Source organism: Bufo gargarizans, chromosome 5 (assembly GCF_014858855.1).
Source record: "Bufo gargarizans isolate SCDJY-AF-19 chromosome 5, ASM1485885v1, whole genome shotgun sequence".
Classification (NCBI taxonomy): domain Eukaryota; kingdom Metazoa; phylum Chordata; class Amphibia; order Anura; family Bufonidae; genus Bufo; species Bufo gargarizans.
This window is the reverse complement of record NC_058084.1, coordinates 323,831,072-323,851,698: the sequence shown is the minus strand read 5'-3', so window position 1 is coordinate 323,851,698 and position 20,627 is coordinate 323,831,072. Positions and strand designations below refer to the sequence as shown.

At 44.6% G+C, this 20,627-nt stretch overlaps 1 protein-coding gene across 1 annotated transcript in view; it reads right to left on the bottom strand.

Moving 5' to 3' along the window:
* The window catches only part of LOC122939140 (N-acetyllactosaminide beta-1,6-N-acetylglucosaminyl-transferase-like), a 69,358-nt gene that overhangs the window by 14,568 nt on the left and 34,163 nt on the right, over nt 1-20,627 (bottom strand). The window contains exon 2 of the mRNA XM_044295138.1: nt 1,435-1,524. Coding sequence (XP_044151073.1) covers nt 1,435-1,524 — 90 coding nt within the window. The remainder of the gene's footprint in view (nt 1-1,434; nt 1,525-20,627) is intronic.

Here is a 20,627-nt window from a genome sequence, read left to right as displayed (position 1 = left end):
CCGGAAGCCGAACTTTAGACGCCGAACTTAAAACAGAAGTTCGCTCATCTCTAATCCTGATGCATCCTGAACGGATTTCTCTCCATTCAGAATGCATTAGGATAAAACTGATCAGGATTCTTCCGGCATAGAGCCCCGACGACGGAACTCTATGCCGGAAGAAAAGAACGCAAGTGTGAAAGAGCCCTAAGAGATAAAAATGTCCAGATGTATACCTTCATCAGAAGGCTCCAACATATACCATTGTATGGGCATACAGTGGCATACGTCACCCACAGGGTTCCATAAAAAAAAAAATGGCCAGGCAATATACTTTTTTACTGGATCTGCAGCAGACATGTGTTCCTAGACAGTGAAAAAACAGGAATGCTGCTGTATACCAGTCTGGTGGATGGCAAAAGGACACTGTTTTTTAATTTGTTTGGTAAGTGTGGCCCTGTGGATACGTTTGCAAGTGCGCCGGAGGATTTGTTTTACACAGAACCTAAAGGGGTTGTCTGAACAGTAAATGGTGTTTCTCATGTATCATTTATTTGGCTGCTTTGCTGAATTTTGCAAAAAAATTTGCTTTGTGACAAATTACTTTGTCATGAAGCGCATTTCTTTGTAAATAACGGGTGAAATGGCAAGGAATGACGATTGAGCTGCCCCCCTGTCATTGAGGTAAGTATGATTTTTTTTTTCTATACCATTCAGAGAAAATCGATTCATTACCACGAAGCAGGAGGAAATTTGGCTTTCATAAAATTTGCATCCAAGTCCACTTCGTGAACTTTGATTCGCTCAACGCTAGTTCCGACCACTCTGCAATCTAGCAGTGGTGACCATGCTTCCACATGATAGGAAAAGGCGCCAGCCTTTCTGGTGGCCTGGACTGTGGTAAAGCGCATAGACACGCATGCACAGCAGACCCAATTCCGCCAACCTCGTATCTACGCTGCAGCAGTGTCTGCAAACCCTGGAAACGAGCAGTGTATAATGCGATGGAAAAAATGAATCAAGCCAGCAAAGGAAGCAATATGGACAATCACAATACATTAGTAAGTGCCTTGTGTTAACTTCCTCTACATGATAAATGCTATTTGCTGAACTGACAAAACCCCCTTAACTCTTCATGAATGAGAATATTGCATTTAAGCACAATATAATAATCATGATTATAGTTGACTGCTGCTCTGCTGTGTTCATCTATCAGTTATAAAAGAATAATGTCATTTTCTAAGAACTTGCATTGATACTGTAATGGACGACAGTCGTCTGTCAGCGTTGTAAGATCAGGTGAAAGTTGTCTGCATCTATAGTTGGAATTTTAAATAGCTTGTTTCAAAAAGAAGTCGCCCTGTGGAGCTGCTATATCTTGTTCTGCTATGTGTATCAAGTGTCCTGTTATCTTTGACTTTCATACTACAGTAAAAACAATGAAAGGCGTGTTACCATGGCAACCATCGTGACCACTGTCATCACTCCACTTTACCGCTCTGAGATTACCTTCCCATTTAGCATCTGGCATGGACCCTGGAAAATCTGTCGGAAAAGGGAAAAAAAACATTGTGTCAGGAAGAGTACATCACCGGGGCCTATAAATGAGAGGCATTCCAAGTTTTTTTAATTTTCCTTCCACATTTTTCTGGAGAATGCTTTCAAATCAATGTACAGTATATTTACTATTACAGCTGGAATGACAATGTGTCAAAGGGGTTTTCTCAAATTACAAATGTATGGTACAGCCACAGGATGCAGGTCCCACCTATGTGACGCGCAGGGTGTCCCCACCTGGTGAGGTGATGCTCCAACCTAGGGGGAGGATGAAGAGCGGTGGTCACTCATGTTCACGGAGTTACAGAATTATCCGAGCCCTCTTACTCTACTGTTTCCATAAATCTCATACATGAACACCCACTTCTAGATTTATTTTCCACTCTGATATGGCAGCCAGAGCCTGTCTCACCGCAGGGGAATCGGGGGTAGGACCTGCATCTGTCAGATATTTATGGAATATCCTGTGAATTTGCAATAAATGTTGTACACTACCCGAACGCCTGGAGGCCTTTGTAACCATCGACACCCCACGCCTGTAACATAGGGAGCATATGGGTTGAGAGTGGAAATGTTCTTTCTCTATAAACCCCTTAGATGCAATGGCCGCCGTATCTAAGGGGTCCATCCACTTGCATCTGTGTTTTCGCCAATGCCGGCAGATATAGCAGAGGTTTTCCTGTCAGTAACAGCCATGCACCTGTCCCTAATTGGGCAAGCACAATTCCTGTGCCTGCCCTATCAGTACATGTACAGCGTGGTTTGGGAAGTCGCCTCCCGCTGCGCCATACATGTACACCACATGTTGGGAACAGGTTAATCATGCAGTACTCCTTGTGCTTCAGTGGTTACATTGTGCATGTCCTGAAGCCTCCACCAGTAATTATATAATGTATTGTACTTATATTGCATAACTATCTATTGTTGGATTATATGAAAGCGGCCTTGCCTGCCCTACCTTAGCTCCTGGCAAAGCTTCATGCTTCAGCACAATACCCATCAGGGAGGTGCTCAATGGTACTATTTGTCTCCTTGGATGTCACATTAACGATTTATGTCTTTATACTTATTGCATTTTTAGCATTTTAGCAGTGTAGCACTAGAGCAATTCGGGTCATTGCTTTTCAAAGCAGAGTATTTTATTGTGTTTATCTTAGGTTTTCTTCAGGATAGGTCATCAACATCTGATCGGTGGAAGTCTGACACCCGGAACCGCCATTCATCAGATGCACTGCAGCCTCCAGACCGCAAACCAAGCGCAGCACTATGCACTGTATCGGCTGTACTTTGTATTGCAGCCCAGGACCATTCAGTTGAATAGGACTGAGCTGCACATTGGCCATGTGACTGATGAACGATAGATACATCACCGGCCTAGGAAGAGGCCACAGTGCTCACTGCAATGTCACAGCCTTCTCAAATGCTGTGACATTGGACACCCACGATCCGATATTGATGACCTATCAATATTCTACTCCCAGAAAACCCCTTTAAGGTGCTTTTTGCACTGCATTTTTCATTAATATTTTCTGTATATTTTGCCTCATATGTTAGCTAGCCTTATCAAGGACTTGTACCTTTGTACGGACCTTGATTGAATTGTTTTAGTTCTCTTGTGAGTATGTTTTTTATTTTTTTATGTAATGGCTTTTTCAATAAAGATAGATGTTTTTGATATGGGTTTTAGATGTGCACTGTTCTTGTCGGTGTATACTGCTGCATGCTTGCTGCACCCTAGATTTTGTTTCTTATTAGCAGTGTCTGTTTTCGTGATTTATTTTAATAAAGTAAGAGCGTCATTTACAAGTAATACCCAGCAATGAGATGCACTTATTGCCTTTCAGATCCCTCAGCAGACTACAGACTTTTGTTTATGCAGCCTGTAGTCTGCCAATGGGATACAAACTACAAGCTGTTAGAACACAGCTATATAGGAAGTCTTAGCCTTTTTTGTTGACTGCTGTAGAAGGACAATATTTTTTTTAATTTTGTATACAAAGGGAGGAGGACAGGAGACAACACCCTTAGGTTTAGCCCAAAGGTTAGTTGGCACAGTAGCTCCACGCCCGTAACGCTGTCTATTTACCATAGGAAGTCTTATCATTTGTGTTGACTGCTACAGGAGGGCAGTATTTTTAATTTTGGATACCAACAAAGGGAGGAGAGCTGTGGAGCTGCGAACAGTGTGGGAGAAACAGAATTATAGGATGATTATTTATTTTATATTTAGTGACACAGGGAGAGTTTTTTTTTAATTAAAGGGCCCTTTACACTGCTTCAGACAGATTAACACTATATGAGCAGTCGTACGAACGCTCGTTAGCTATACTCTGCCAGTTTACAGGTGTCGCCGATTATCCAATAAACGACCGTTTGTGCAGACACCTAAAAAATCATTTACCGGCAACAGATTCTGCTGTCGGCAAACAATGATTATGTATGGGGATGAGCAATGGCATTAGAGATAGCTTCTCCTCATACTGTGGAGGAGATCACTGTATTTAAATGCTGCTTCCTCCTTTAACCCCTTCACACATATTCATGTACATGTACGTGATGAGTCCTGCTGCATCCGCCAGCATCAGCATCACAAAGCGCGGACAAGAATAGGACATGTTATATATTTTTTTGCAGACCACGGAACGGAGCAATGGATGCCGACAGCACAAGGAGTGCTGTCCGCATCTTTTGTGGCCCCATTGAAGTGAATGGGCCCGCATCCGAGCCGCCAAAACTGCAGCTCGGATTCGGACCAAAACAACGGCCGTGCGCATGAGGCCTAAAATTGAAATAAATTTTTAAAAAGTAGGCATTGCCACGTCCGTAACAACCATCTCTATAAAAATATCACATGACCAAACCCCTCAGGTGAACACCATAAAAAAATTCAAACTGTACCAAAAATGCAATTTTTTTGTCACCATACATTACAAAAAGTGTAATTCCAAGCATTCATAAAGACATATGTATCCCAATATAGTACCAATCAAACCGTCATCTCTTCCAGCAAAAAATGAGCTCATACATAGGACAATCGCTCATAAAATGGAGACACTAAAACATAATTTTTTCTTCAAAAATGCTTTTATAGTGTAAAACTGAAATAAATGTAAGATGTAAAAGTAGACATATTTGGTATCTTCACATCTGTAATGACTTGCTCTATAAAAATATTATATAACTTACCCCCTAAGGTAAATGTTTAAAACTGAAATAAAAAATGTACATATTAGGTATTGCTACGTCCGTAATGACCTGCTCTATAAAAATATGATCAATATGATCTACCCCCTCAGGTGAATGCTGTTAAAGAAAAAAAATAAAAAATATATGCCAAAATAGACATTTTTTGGTCACCTTGCCCCAAAAAGTGTCATATTAAATGATCAAAAAAACATATGTACCCAAAAATGCTACCAATAAAATCGTCAGCTCTTCCTGCAAAAAAAAAAAAGAGCCCTTGCACAAGATGATCAGCAGAAAAATAAAAGAAAGCTTTCAGAAAATGAAAAATAGTAGAAATATCCTGAGCACTCTCCAATTTGTGAAAAAAATATGTTTTTTTTATTCCATAAGCAGCTTACAATGCCTTGCAATGGCATTGTAAGCTGCTGATGGAATACAAAAAAAAACTTTTTTGCACAAATTGAAGAGTGCTGCAGATATTTCTACTATTTTGCTATTTGAAGAGACCCCTAGCCTGGATTTCCTTCCATGGGCACCACTACTCTGGACCTAAATGCCAGGTACCTGGACTATTGGTATGATTTAACCCATGGTGGGATTTGTAGTGCCGTTTACCATTCGTTATTTCAGAAAATGAAGACACAAAAACATTTTTTTTGTTTTCAAAAATGCTTTATTATGTAAAACTGAAAAAACAAAAAATACACATATTTGGTATTGTCGCATCTGTATCAACCCGCTCTATAAAAGCAACACATGATCTATTCTGTCAGAAGAACTCCGCAAAAAACTAAAAATAAAAGCATTATTTTTGCCTCACAAAAAGCGTAATATTGAGCAATCAAAAATCATATGTATCCCAAAATAGTACAAATAAAACTGTCACCTCATCCCATAGTTTACAAAATGGGGTCACTTTTAGGGGAGTTTCTACTCTAGGGGTGCATAAGAGGGTCTTCAAATGTGACATGGTTGGCAACTTAAAATGATCCCAGCGACATCTGCCCTCCAAAATCCATATCCTTTCCCTCCGCGCCCTGCTGTATGCCCATACAGCAGTTTACCACAACATGTGGGGTGCTTCTGTAAACTGCAGAATCAGGGTAATTATTATTGAGTTTTCTTTGACTGTTAACCCTTGCTGTGTTACAGAGAAAAATAGATTAAAATGGAAAATCTGCAAAAACATTTTTAAATTTCACCTCCATTTTCCTTTCATTCTTGTGGAACACCTAAAGGCTTAACAACATTTGTAAAATCAATTTTGAATAACTTGAGGGGTGTAGTTTCTAAAATGGCTACATTCACACGACCGTATGTGTTTTGCAGTCCGCAAATTGCGGATCCGCAAAAAGAACGGATTATGTTCTGCATGGCATCCGTTTTATTTCGCGGATCCATTGTAATAATGCCTATCCTTGTCTGCAAACTAGAAGAAAATAGGACATGCACTATTTTTTTTGCGGGGCAACGGAACGGACATACTGATGCGGACCGCACACGGTGTGCTGTCCGTGTTTTTTGCAGAATGGGTCCGCATCCTATCCGCAAAAAAAAACGGAACGGACACGAAACAAACAATGTTCGTGTGCATGTTGCCTAAAATTTAAGAATTGCTTCTAAAATTCTAAGCCTTCTAACGTCCTAAAAAAAAATAATTACATTTAGAAAATGATGCCAACGTAAAGTAGACATATAGGAAAATGGTATCACAATTAGGGATGAGCGAACTCGAACTGTATAGTTCGGGTTCGTACCGAATTTTGGGGTGTCCGTGACACGGACCCGAACCCGGACATTTTCGTAAAAGTCCGGGTTCGGGTTCGGTGTTCGTCGCTTTCTTCGCGCTTTTGTGACGCTTTCTTGGCGCTTTTTGAAAGGCTGCAAAGCAGCCAATCAACAAGCGTCATACTACTTGCCCCAAGAGGCCATCACAGCCATGCCTACTATTGGCATGGCTGTGATTGGCCAGAGCACCATGTGACCCAGCCTCTATTTAAGCTGGAGTCACATAGCGCCGCCCGTCACTCTGCTCTGATTAGCGTAGGGAGAGGTTGCGGCTGCGACAGTAGGGCGAGATTAGGCAGATTAACTCCTCCAAAGGACTTGATTAACTGATCGATCTGCAGCTGTGGATCATTGAGCTGATGATCCTCAATTGCTCACTGTTTTTAGGCTGCACAGACCGTTTGTCAGTCACATTTTTCTGGGGTGATCGGCGGCCATTTTGTGTCTTGTGGTGCGCCAGCACAAGCTGCGACCAAGTGCATTTAACCCTCAATGGTGTGGTTGTTTTTTGGCTAAAGCCTACATCAGGGTGAAGCTGTCACACCAAGTGCATTTAACCAGCAATAGTCTGTTCATTTTTTGGCCATATACTAAATCAGGGGCAAGCTGCGCCTGTCACCAAGTGCATTTAACCCTCAATGGTGTGGTTGTTTTTTGGCTAAAGCCTACATCAGGGTGAAGCTGTCACACCAAGTGCATTTAACCAGCAATAGTCTGTTTATTTTTTGGCCATATCCCAGTCTAATTCTGTCACTAAATCCATACCGGTCACCCAGCGCCTAAATACTAGGCCTCAAATTTATATCCAGCTAAATCTGTCCCTAGTGCTGTAGCTGGGCGAGTTATTTAGTGTCCGTTCAAGCACATTTCTTGTTCTGGGTTGAAATACAATTCCCAATTTAGCAATTTCATAATTTAGTGGTTTCTGCTATATCAGAGCTATTTGAAATCTATCCCTAAAAGGGTATATAATATTCAAGGTGCACATTGGGTCATTCAGAATAACTTCACACACACCCGCTACTGTGTATTTCCAAGTCTAATTCTGGCACTAAACCCATACCTGTCACCCAGCGCCTAAATACTAGGCCTCAAATTTATATCCCGCTAAATCTGTCCTTAGTGCTGTAGCTGGGCGAGTTATTTAGTGTCCGTTCAAGCACATTTCTTGTTCTGGGTTGAAATACAATTCCCAATTTAGCAATTTCATAATTTAGTGGTTTCTGCTATATCAGAGCTATTTGAAATCTATCCCTAAAAGGGTATATAATATTCAAGGTGCACATAGGGTCATTCAGAATAACTTCACACACACGCTTCTGTGCATTTCCAAGTCTAATTCTGTCACTAAATCCATACCGGTCACCCAGCGCCTAAATACTAGGCCTCAAATTTATATCCCGCTAAATCTCTCGTTACCGCTGTCCTGTTGTAGCTGGGAAAGTTATTTAGTGTCCGTCAAAGCACATTTTTTGTTCTGGGTTGAAGTACAATTCCCAATTTAGCAATTTCATAATTTAGTGGTTTCTGCTATATCAGAGCTATTTGAAATCTATCCCTAAAAGGGTATATAATATTCAAGGTGCACATTGGGTCATTCAGAATAACTTCACACACACCCGCTACTGTGTATTTCCAAGTCTAATTCTGGCACTAAACCCATACCTGTCACCCAGCGCCTAAATACTAGGCCTCAAATTTATATCCCGCTAAATCTCTCGTTACCGCTGTCCTGTTGTAGCTGGGAAAGTTATTTAGTGTCCGTCAAAGCACATTTTTTGTTCTGGGTTGAAGTACAATTCCCAATTTAGCAATTTCATAATTTAGTGGTTTCTGCTATATCAGAGCTATTTGAAATCTATCCCTAAAAGGGTATATAATATTCAAGGTGCACATTGGGTCATTCAGAATAACTTCACACACACCCGCTACTGTGTATTTCCAAGTCTAATTCTGGCACTAAACCCATACCTGTCACCCAGCGCCTAAATACTAGGCCTCAAATTTATATCCCGCTAAATCTCTCGTTACCGCTGTCCTGTTGTAGCTGGGAAAGTTATTTAGTGTCCGTCAAAGCACATTTTTTGTTCTGGGTTGAAGTACAATTCCCAATTTAGCAATTTCATAATTTAGTGGTTTCTGCTATATCAGAGCTATTTGAAATCTATCCCTAAAAGGGTATATAATATTCAAGGTGCACATTGGGTCATTCAGAATAACTTCACACACACCCGCTACTGTGTATTTCCAAGTCTAATTCTGGCACTAAACCCATACCTGTCACCCAGCGCCTAAATACTAGGCCTCAAATTTATATCCCGCTAAATCTCTCGTTACCGCTGTCCTGTTGTAGCTGGGAAAGTTATTTAGTGTCCGTCAAAGCACATTTTTTGTTCTGGGTTGAAGTACAATTCCCAATTTAGCAATTTCATAATTTAGTGGTTTCTGCTATATCAGAGCTATTTGAAATCTATCCCTAAAAGGGTATATAATATTCAAGGTGCACATAGGGTCATTCAGAATAACTTCACACACACCCGCTACTGTGTATTTCCAAGTCTAATTCTGTCACTAAACCCATACCTGTCACCCAGCGCCTAAATACTAGGCCTCAAATTTATATCCTGCTAAATCTCTCGTTACCGCTGTCCTGTTGTAGCTGGGAAAGTTATTTAGTGTCCGTCAAAGCACATTTTTTGTTCTGGGTTGAAGTACAATTCCCAATTTAGCAATTTCATAATTTAGTGGTTTCTGCTATATCAGAGCTATTTGAAATCTATCCCTAAAAGGGTATATAATATTCAAGGTGCACATAGGGTCATTCAGAATAACTTCACACACACCCGCTACTGTGTATTTCCAAGTCTAATTCTGTCACTAAACCCATACCTGTCACCCAGCGCCTAAATACTAGGCCTCAAATTTATATCCTGCTAAATCTCTCGTTACCGCTGTCCTGTTGTAGCTGGGAAAGTTATTTAGTGTCCGTCAAAGCACATTTTTTGTTCTGGGTTGAAGTACAATTCCCAATTTAGCAATTTCATAATTTAGTGGTTCCTGCTATATCAGAGCTATTTGAAATCTATCCCAAAAAGGGTATATAATATTCAAGGTGCACATAGGGTCATTCAGAATAACTTCACACACACGCTTCTGTGCATTTCCAAGTCTAATTCTGTCACTAAATCCATACCGGTCACCCAGCGCCTAAATACTAGGCCTCAAATTTATATCCCGCTAAATCTCTCGTTACCGCTGTCCTGTTGTAGCTGGGAAAGTTATTTAGTGCCCGTCAAAGCACATTTTTTGTTCTGGGTTGAAGTACAATTCCCAATTTAGCAATTTCATAATTTAGTGGTTCCTGCTATATCAGAGCTATTTGAAATCTATCCCAAAAAGGGTATATAATATTCAAGGTGCACATTGGGTCATTCAGAATAACTTCACACACACCCGCTACTGTGTATTTCCAAGTCTAATTCTGTCACTAAACCCATACCTGTCACCCAGCGCCTAAATACTAGGCCTCAAATTTATATCCCGCTAAATCTCTCGTTACCGCTGTCCTGTTGTAGCTGGGAAAGTTATTTAGTGCCCGTCAAAGCACATTTTTTGTTCTGGGTTGAAGTACAATTCCCAATTTAGCAATTTCATAATTTAGTGGTTCCTGCTATATCAGAGCTATTTGAAATCTATCCCAAAAGGGTATATAATATTCAAGGTGCACATTGGGTCATTCAGAATAACTTCACACACACCCGCTACTGTGTATTTCCAAGTCTAATTCTGTCACTAAACCCATACCTGTCACCCAGCGCCTAAATACTAGGCCTCAAATTTATATCCTGCTAAATCTCTCGTTACCGCTGTCCTGTTGTAGCTGGGAAAGTTATTTAGTGTCCGTCAAAGCACATTTTTTGTTCTGGGTTGAAGTACAATTCCCAATTTAGCAATTTCATAATTTAGTGGTTTCTGCTATATCAGAGCTATTTGAAATCTATCCCTAAAAGGGTATATAATATTCAAGGTGCACATAGGGTCATTCAGAATAACTTCACACACACCCGCTACTGTGTATTTCCAAGTCTAATTCTGTCACTAAACCCATACCTGTCACCCAGCGCCTAAATACTAGGCCTCAAATTTATATCCTGCTAAATCTCTCGTTACCGCTGTCCTGTTGTAGCTGGGAAAGTTATTTAGTGTCCGTCAAAGCACATTTTTTGTTCTGGGTTGAAGTACAATTCCCAATTTAGCAATTTCATAATTTAGTGGTTTCTGCTATATCAGAGCTATTTGAAATCTATCCCTAAAAGGGTATATAATATTCAAGGTGCACATAGGGTCATTCAGAATAACTTCACACACACCCGCTACTGTGTATTTCCAAGTCTAATTCTGTCACTAAACCCATACCTGTCACCCAGCGCCTAAATACTAGGCCTCAAATTTATATCCTGCTAAATCTCTCGTTACCGCTGTCCTGTTGTAGCTGGGAAAGTTATTTAGTGTCCGTCAAAGCACATTTTTTGTTCTGGGTTGAAGTACAATTCCCAATTTAGCAATTTCATAATTTAGTGGTTCCTGCTATATCAGAGCTATTTGAAATCTATCCCAAAAAGGGTATATAATATTCAAGGTGCACATAGGGTCATTCAGAATAACTTCACACACACGCTTCTGTGCATTTCCAAGTCTAATTCTGTCACTAAATCCATACCGGTCACCCAGCGCCTAAATACTAGGCCTCAAATTTATATCCCGCTGAATTTGAATACAATACATTGGGCCAAATAATATATTTGTTGTTGTGGTGAACCATAACAATGAGAAAAACATCTAGTAAGGGACGCGGACGTGGACATGGTCGTGGTGGTGTTAGTGGACCCTCTGGTGCTGGGAGAGGACGTGGCCGTTCTGCCACATCCACACGTCCTAGTGTACCAACTACCTCAGGTCCCAGTAGCCGCCAGAATTTACAGCGATATATGGTGGGGCCCAATGCCGTTCTAAGGATGGTAAGGCCTGAGCAGGTACAGGCATTAGTCAATTGGGTGGCCGACAGTGGATCCAGCACGTTCACATTATCTCCCACCCAGTCTTCTGCAGAAAGCGCACAGATGGCGCCTAAAAACCAACCCCATCAGTCTGTCACATCACCCCCATGCATACCAGGGAAACTGTCTCAGCCTCAAGTTATGCAGCAGTCTCTTATGCTGTTTGAAGACTCCGCTGGCAGGGTTTCCCAAGGGCATCCACCTAGCCCTTCCCCAGCGGTGAAAGACATAGAATGCACTGACGCACAACCACTTATGTTTCCTGATGATGAGGACATGGGAATACCACCTCAGCATGTCTCTGATGATGACGAAACACAGGTGCCAACTGCTGCGTCTTTCTGCAGTGTGCAGACTGAACAGGAGGTCAGGGATCAAGACTGGGTGGAAGACGATGCAGGGGACGATGAGGTCCTAGACCCCACATGGAATGAAGGTCGTGCCACTGACTTTCACAGTTCGGAGGAAGAGGCAGTGGTGAGACCGAGCCAACAGCGTAGCAAAAGAGGGAGCAGTGGGCAAAAGCAGAACACCCGCCGCCAAGAGACTCCGCCTGCTACTGACCGCCGCCATCTGGGACCGAGCACCCCAAAGGCAGCTTCAAGGAGTTCCCTGGCATGGCACTTCTTCAAACAATGTGCTGACGACAAGACCCGAGTGGTTTGCACGCTGTGCCATCAGAGCCTGAAGCGAGGCATTAACGTTCTGAACCTGAGCACAACCTGCATGACCAGGCACCTGCATGCAAAGCATGAACTGCAGTGGAGTAAACACCTTAAAACCAAGGAAGTCACTCAGGCTCCCCCTGCTACCTCTTCTGCTGCTGCCGCCTCGGCCTATTCTGCTGCTGCCGCCTCAGCCTCTTCCTCCGCCTCTGGAGGAACGTTGGCACCTGCCGCCCAGCAAACAGGGGATGTACCACCAACACCACCACCACCACCTCCGTCACCAAGCGTCTCAACCATGTCACACGCCAGCGTTCAGCTCTCCATCTCACAAACATTTGATAGAAAGCGTAAATTCCCACCTAGCCACCCTCGATCCCTGGCCCTGAATGCCAGCATTTCTAAACTACTGGCCTATGAAATGCTGTCATTTAGGCTGGTGGACACAGACAGCTTCAAACAGCTCATGTCGCTTGCTGTCCCACAGTATGTTGTTCCCAGCCGCCACTACTTCTCCAAGAGAGCCGTGCCTTCCCTGCACAACCAAGTATCCGATAAAATCAAGTGTGCACTGCGCAACGCCATCTGTGGCAAGGTCCACCTAACCACAGATACGTGGACCAGTAAGCACGGCCAGGGACGCTATATCTCCCTAACTGCACACTGGGTAAATGTAGTGGCAGCTGGGCCCCAGGCGGAGAGCTGTTTGGCGCACGTCCTTCCGCCGCCAAGGATCGCAGGGCAACATTCTTTGCCTCCTGTTGCCACCTCCTCCTTCTCGGCTTCCTCCTCCTCTTCTTCCACCTGCTCATCCAGTCAGCCACACACCTTCACCACCAACTTCAGCACAGCCCGGGGTAAACGTCAGCAGGCCATTCTGAAACTCATATGTTTGGGGGACAGGCCCCACACCGCACAGGAGTTGTGGCGGGGTATTGAACAACAGACCGACGAGTGGTTGCTGCCGGTGAGCCTCAAGCCCGGCCTGGTGGTGTGTGATAATGGGCGAAATCTCGTTGCAGCTCTGGGACTAGCCAATTTGACGCACATCCCTTGCTTGGCGCATGTGCTGAATTTGGTGGTGCAGAAGTTCATTCACAACTACCCCGACATGTCAGAGCTGCTGCATAAAGTGCGGGCCGTCTGTTCGCGCTTCCGGCGTTCACATCCTGCTGCTGCTCGCCTGTCTGCGCTACAGCGTAACTTCGGCCTTCCCGCTCACCGCCTCATATGCGACGTGCCCACCAGGTGGAACTCCACCTTGCACATGCTGGACAGACTGTGCGAGCAGCAGCAGGCCATAGTGGAGTTTCAGCTGCAGCACGCACGGGTCAGTCGCACTACAGAACAGCACCACTTCACCACCAATGACTGGGCCTCCATGCGAGACCTGTGTGCCCTGTTGCGCTGTTTCGAGTACTCCACCAACATGGCCAGTGGCGATGACACCGTTATCAGCGTTACAATACCACTTCTATGTCTCCTTGAGAAAACACTTAGGGCGATGATGGAAGAGGAGGTGGCCCAGGAGGAGGAGGAGGAGGAGGAGGAAGAGGGGTCATTTTTAGCACTTTCAGGCCAGTCTCTTCGAAGTGACTCAGAGGGAGGTTTTTGGCAACAGCAGAGGCCAGGTACAAATGTGGCCAGCCAGGGCCCACTACTGGAGGACGAGGAGGACGAGGATGAGGAGGAGGTGGAGGAGGATGAGGATGAAGCATGGTCACAGCGGGGTGGCACCCAACGCAGCTCGGGTCCATCACTGGTGCGTGGCTGGGGGGAAAGGCAGGACGATGACGATACGCCTCCCACAGAGGACAGCTTGTCCTTACCCCTGGGCAGCCTGGCACACATGAGCGACTACATGCTGCAGTGCCTGCGCAACGACAGCAGAGTTGCCCACATTTTAACCTGTGCGGACTACTGGGTTGCCACCCTGCTGGATCCACGCTACAAAGACAATGTGCCCACCTTACTTCCTGCACTGGAGCGTGATAGGAAGATGCGCGAGTACAAGCGCACGTTGGTAGACGCGCTACTGAGAGCATTCCCAAATGTCACAGGGGAACAAGTGGAAGCCCAAGGCCAAGGCAGAGGAGGAGCAAGAGGTCGCCAAGGCAGCTGTGTCACGGCCAGCTCCTCTGAGGGCAGGGTTAGCATGGCAGAGATGTGGAAAACTTTTGTCAACACGCCACAGCTAACTGCACCACCACCTGATACGCAACGTGTTAGCAGGAGGCAACATTTCACTAACATGGTGGAACAGTACGTGTGCACACCCCTCCACGTACTGACTGATGGTTCTGCCCCATTCAACTTCTGGGTCTCTAAATTGTCCACGTGGCCAGAGCTAGCCTTTTATGCCTTGGAGGTGCTGGCCTGCCCGGCGGCCAGCGTTTTGTCTGAACGTGTATTCAGCACGGCAGGGGGCGTCATTACAGACAAACGCAGCCGCCTGTCTACAGCCAATGTGGACAAGCTGACGTTCATAAAAATGAACCAGGCATGGATCCCACAGGATCTGTCCGTCCCTTGTCCAGATTAGACATTAACTATCTCCCCTTAACCATTATATTATTGGACTCCAGGGCACTTCCTCATTCAATCCTATTTTTATTTTCATTTTACCATTATATTGCGAGGCTACCCAAAGTTGAATGAACCTATCCTGTGTCTGGGTGCCGGGGCCTAAATATATGCCAATGGACTGTTCCAATGTTGGGTGACGTGAAGCCTGATTCTCTGCTATGACATGCAGAATGATTCTCTGCTGACATGAAGCCAGATTGTCTGTTACGGGACCTCTCTCCTCTGCCTGGGTGCTGGGCCTAAATATATGCCAATGGACTGTTGCAGTGGTGGCTGACGTGAAGCCTCATTCTCTGCTATGACATGCAGACTGATTCTCTGCTGACATGAAGCCAGATTCTCTGTTACGGGACCTCCCTCCTCTGCCTGGGTGCTGGGCCTAAATATATGCCAATGGACTGTTGCAGTGGTGGCTGACGTGAAGCCTCATTCTCTGCTATGACATGCAGACTAATTCTCTGCTGACATGAAGCCAGATTGTCTGTTACGGGACCTCTCTCCTCTGCCTGTGTGCTAGGCCTAAATATATGCCAATGGACTGTTGCAGTGGTGGCTGACGTGAAGCCTCATTCTCTGCTATGACATGCAGACTGATTCTCTGCTGACATGAAGCCAGATCGTCTGTTACGGGACCTCTCTGCTCTGCCTGTGTGCTAGGCCTAAATATATGCCAATGGACTGTTGCAGTGGTGGGTGACGTGAAGCCTCATTCTCTGCTATGACATGCAGACTGATTCTCTGCTGTCATGAAGCCAGATTGTCTGTTACGGGACCTCTCTGCTCTGCCTGTGTGCTAGGCCTAAATATATGCCAATGGACTGTTGCAGTGGTGGCTGACGTGAAGCCTCATTCTCTGCTATGACATGCAGACTAATTCTCTGCTGACATGAAGCCAGATTGTCTGTTACGGGACCTCTCTCCTCTGCCTGGGTGCTGGGCCTAAATTTATGACAATGGACTGTTGCAGTGGTGGCTGACGTGAAGCCTGATTCTCTGCTATGACATGCAGACTGATTCTCTGCTGACATGAAGCCAGATCCTCTGTTACGGGACCTCTCTCCTCTGCCTGTGTGTGTGCTGGGCCTAAATATATGCCAATGGACTGTTGCAGTGGTGGCTGACGTGAAGCCTCATTCTCTGCTATGACATGCAGACTGATTCTCTGCTGACATGAAGCCAGATCGTCTGTTACGGGACCTCTCTGCTCTGCCTGTGTGCTAGGCCTAAATATATGCCAATGGACTGTTGCAGTGGTGGGTGACGTGAAGCCTCATTCTCTGCTATGACATGCAGACTGATTCTCTGCTGTCATGAAGCCAGATTGTCTGTTACGGGACCTCTCTCCTCTGCCTGGGTGCTGGGCCTAAATATATGCCAATGGACTGTTGCAGTGGTGGCTGACGTGAAGCCTCATTCTCTGCTATGACATGCAGACTAATTCTCTGCTGACATGAAGCCAGATTGTCTGTTACGGGACCTCTCTCCTCTGCCTGTGTGCTAGGCCTAAATATATGCCAATGGACTGTTGCAGTGGTGGCTGACGTGAAGCCTCATTCTCTGCTATGACATGCAGACTGATTCTCTGCTGACATGAAGCCAGATCGTCTGTTACGGGACCTCTCTGCTCTGCCTGTGTGCTAGGCCTAAATATATGCCAATGGACTGTTGCAGTGGTGGGTGACGTGAAGCCTCATTCTCTGCTATGACATGCAGACTGATTCTCTGCTGTCATGAAGCCAGATTGTCTGTTACGGGACCTCTCTGCTCTGCCTGTGTGCTAGGCCTAAATATATGCCAATGGACTGTTGCAGTGGTGGCTGACGTGAAGCCTCATTCTCTGCTATGACATGCAGACTAATTCTCTGCTGACATGAAGCCAGATTCTCTGTTACGGGACCTCTCTCCTCTGCCTGTGTGTGTGCTGGGCCTAAATATATGCCAATGGACTGTTGCAGTGGTGGCTGACGTGAAGCCTCATTCTCTGCTATGACATGCAGACTGATTCTCTGCTGACATGAAGCCAGATCGTCTGTTACGGGACCTCTCTGCTCTGCCTGTGTGCTAGGCCTAAATATATGCCAATGGACTGTTGCAGTGGTGGCTGACGTGAAGCCTCATTCTCTGCTATGACATGCAGACTAATTCTCTGCTGACATGAAGCCAGATTCTCTGTTACGGGACCTCTCTCCTCTGCCTGTGTGTGTGCTGGGCCTAAATATATGCCAATGGACTGTTGCAGTGGTGGCTGACGTGAAGCCTCATTCTCTGCTATGACATGCAGACTGATTCTCTGCTGACATGAAGCCAGATCGTCTGTTACGGGACCTCTCTGCTCTGCCTGTGTGCTAGGCCTAAATATATGCCAATGGACTGTTGCAGTGGTGGGTGACGTGAAGCCTCATTCTCTGCTATGACATGCAGACTGATTCTCTGCTGTCATGAAGCCAGATTGTCTGTTACGGGACCTCTCTGCTCTGCCTGTGTGCTAGGCCTAAATATATGCCAATGGACTGTTGCAGTGGTGGCTGACGTGAAGCCTCATTCTCTGCTATGACATGCAGACTAATTCTCTGCTGACATGAAGCCAGATTCTCTGTTACGGGACCTCCCTCCTCTGCCTGGGTGCTGGGCCTAAATATATGCCAATGGACTGTTGCAGTGGTGGGTGACGTGAAGCCTCATTCTCTGCTATGACATGCAGACTAATTCTCTGCTGACATGAAGACAGATTCTCTGTTACGGGACCTCTCTCCTCTGCCTGGGTGCCGGGGCCTAAATATCTGAGAATGGACTGTTCCAGTGGTGGGTGACGGGAAGCCAAATTCTCTGCTATGGAACCTCTCTCCAATTGATTTTGGTTAATTTTTATTTATTTAATTTTTATTTTAATTCATTTCCCTATCCACATTTGTTTGCAGGGGATTTACCTACATGTTGCTGCCTTTTGCAGCCCTCTAGCTCTTTCCTGGGCTGTTTTACAGCCTTTTTAGTGCCGAAAAGTTCGGGTCCCCATTGACTTCAATGGGGTTCGGGTTCGGGACGAAGTTCGGATCGGGTTCGGATCCCGAACCCGAACATTTCCGGGATGTTCGGCCGAACTTCTCGAACCCGAACATCCAGGTGTTCGCTCAACTCTAATCACAATCTGCTTTAAAAGCAGAGACATTCAAATTTCAAAATTTTTCAAAATTTTCAGTACATTTTTGAATTTTTTTATAAATAAAGGTGAAACATATTATTGACTCAAATTTACCACTAACATAAAGTACAATGTGTTACGAGAAAACAATCTCAGAATCACTTATATAAGTAAAAGTGTTCCAGAGTTATTACCACACAAAGTGAAACATGTCAGATTTGCAAAATGTGGCTTGGTCCTTATGGTGAAAACTGGCTTGGTCTTGAAGAGGTTAATGACAATCAAGTGATTGCCAAAAAGGAATGCTTCTTTCCTGACAATCTCTCTACATCAGGCCATGTAAAAGGGCCCTAACTTGGCCAACCTCTTTAATTGATACCAACACGGTTGTCAAACATTTATTGAGTAACAGGGCTGCGCCAACAAACTATATTAATAAATAGCAAAAGGAATGTACATATACCCCAGCGCTGCCATCACAAACACTTCATCAGATGAATCTCGTCGCTGCAAGGTTCGTGTAGGGTTAACTGCCAGCACCCTAGATTGTGCAAACAATTACTAGTCATAGAAGAAGAAACAAACTCGTGCTGACTCAGATGAAGTACAAATATGTTGGCAAAGTAAAGTAAACAGTACTTTGTTTGTAGAGTATGAGAATTTCAAGTTTATTTCGCTTTCACTCTCTTCAAGAGTGGTAGGGCTGTCTTCAGCTCTCTCCTACCTCGGCGCACGGCCCCGGCCGACAGCTCGCTCGCGCAAGGAGGATGCGCACTTTAGTTTTCCAGGAGAACGGGACTTCGGTGTGATGTCACACGCTCTTGTCTTCGGATGCCTCCTGAGGACACACTTCCTCCAACGCGTTTAAAGGATTAAGGATGAAAGAAGGAATCCGAGTATTCCAAAACGCGTTGGAGGAAGTGTGTGCCGAGGTATGAGAGAGCCGGGTTTGTTCCTTTTTCTAAATTAATAAATAACCTATACAATGAGTGAACGCACCACTAAAATAAAATAAAATAATTCATAAAATACAATAAAATATTTCATGTTTTCTGTGCAGCGAGCTGGGGGCAGGAGGCGAGAGGATGGGAATGGTAGTAGAGACCCAATGGTGTTGCTAGTCCCCTTAGTGGCTATGGTCCTCCCCAGTGCTCCCTGGGGCTCATGCACAGTGAACGGAGAGCGCACCATCGGAGCACCTTGATGTTGGTAAATGTTGAGCGGTGCGAGGTAGGTACATAGAGTCAGCGATAAGAGGCAATAATCAGGCCAGTTTTGGTGAAGCAGATAGCTGTCTTTAGTTAAAAGGCTTGGCAAAGTGCAAATACATGTATTGTTCCAGAAAAGCACAGTTCTTATTATGTACAGTCTCGCAAAAGTAGGCACAAGCCTTATCAAAGGTTGCGAGAACAGTTTATCCTGACTGTGAATACAGGGAGTGCAGAATTATTAGGCAAGTTGTATTTTTGAGGATTAATTTTATTATTGAACAACAACCATGTTCTCAATGAACCCAAAAAACTCATTAATATCAAAGCTGAATATTTTTGGAAGTAGTTTTTAGTTTGTTTTTAGTTTTAGCTATTTTAGGGGGATATCTGTGTGTGCAGGTGACTATTACTGTACATAATTATTAGGCAACTTAACAAAAAACAAATATATACCCATTTCAATTATTTATTTTTACCAGTGAAACCAATATAACATCTCAACATTCACAAATATACATTTCTGACATTCAAAAACAAAACAAAAACAAATCAGTGACCAATATAGCCACCTTTCTTTGCAAGGACACTCAAAAGCCTGCAATCCATGGATTCTGTCAGTGTTTTGATCTGTTCACCATCAACATTGCGTGCAGCAGCAACCACAGCCTCCCAGACACTGTTCAGAGAGGTGTACTGTTTTCCCTCCTTGTAAATCTCACATTTGATGATGGACCACAGGTTCTCAATGGGGTTCAGATCAGGTGAACAAGGAGGCCATGTCATTAGATTTTCTTATTTTATACCCTTTCTTGCCAGCCACGCTGTGGAGTACTTGGACGCGTGTGATGGAGCATTGTCCTGCATGAAAATCATGTTTTTCTTGAAGGATGCAGACTTCTTCCTGTACCACTGCTTGAAGAAGGTGTCTTCCAGAAACTGGCAGTAGGACTGGGAGTTGAGCTTGACTCCATCCTCAACCCGAAAAGGCCCCACAAGCTCATCTTTGATGATACCAGCCCAAACCAGTACTCCACCTCCACCTTGCTGGCGTCTGAGTCGGACTGGAGCTCTCTGCCCTTTACCAATCCAGCCACGGGCCCATCCATCTGGCCCATCAAGACTCACTCTCATTTCATCAGTCCATAAAACCTTAGAAAAATCAGTCTTGAGATATTTCTTGGCCCAGTCTTGACGTTTCAGCTTGTGTGTCTTGTTCAGTGGTGGTCGTCTTTCAGCCTTTCTTACCTTGGCCATGTCTCTGAGTATTGCACACCTTGTGCTTTTGGGCACTCCAGTGATGTTGCAGCTCTGAAATATGGCCAAACTGGTGGCAAGTGGCATCTTGGCAGCTGCACGCTTGACTTTTCTCAGTTCATGGGCAGTTATTTTGCGCCTTGGTTTTTCCACACGCTTCTTGCGACCCTGTTGACTATTTTGAATGAAACGCTTGATTGTTCGA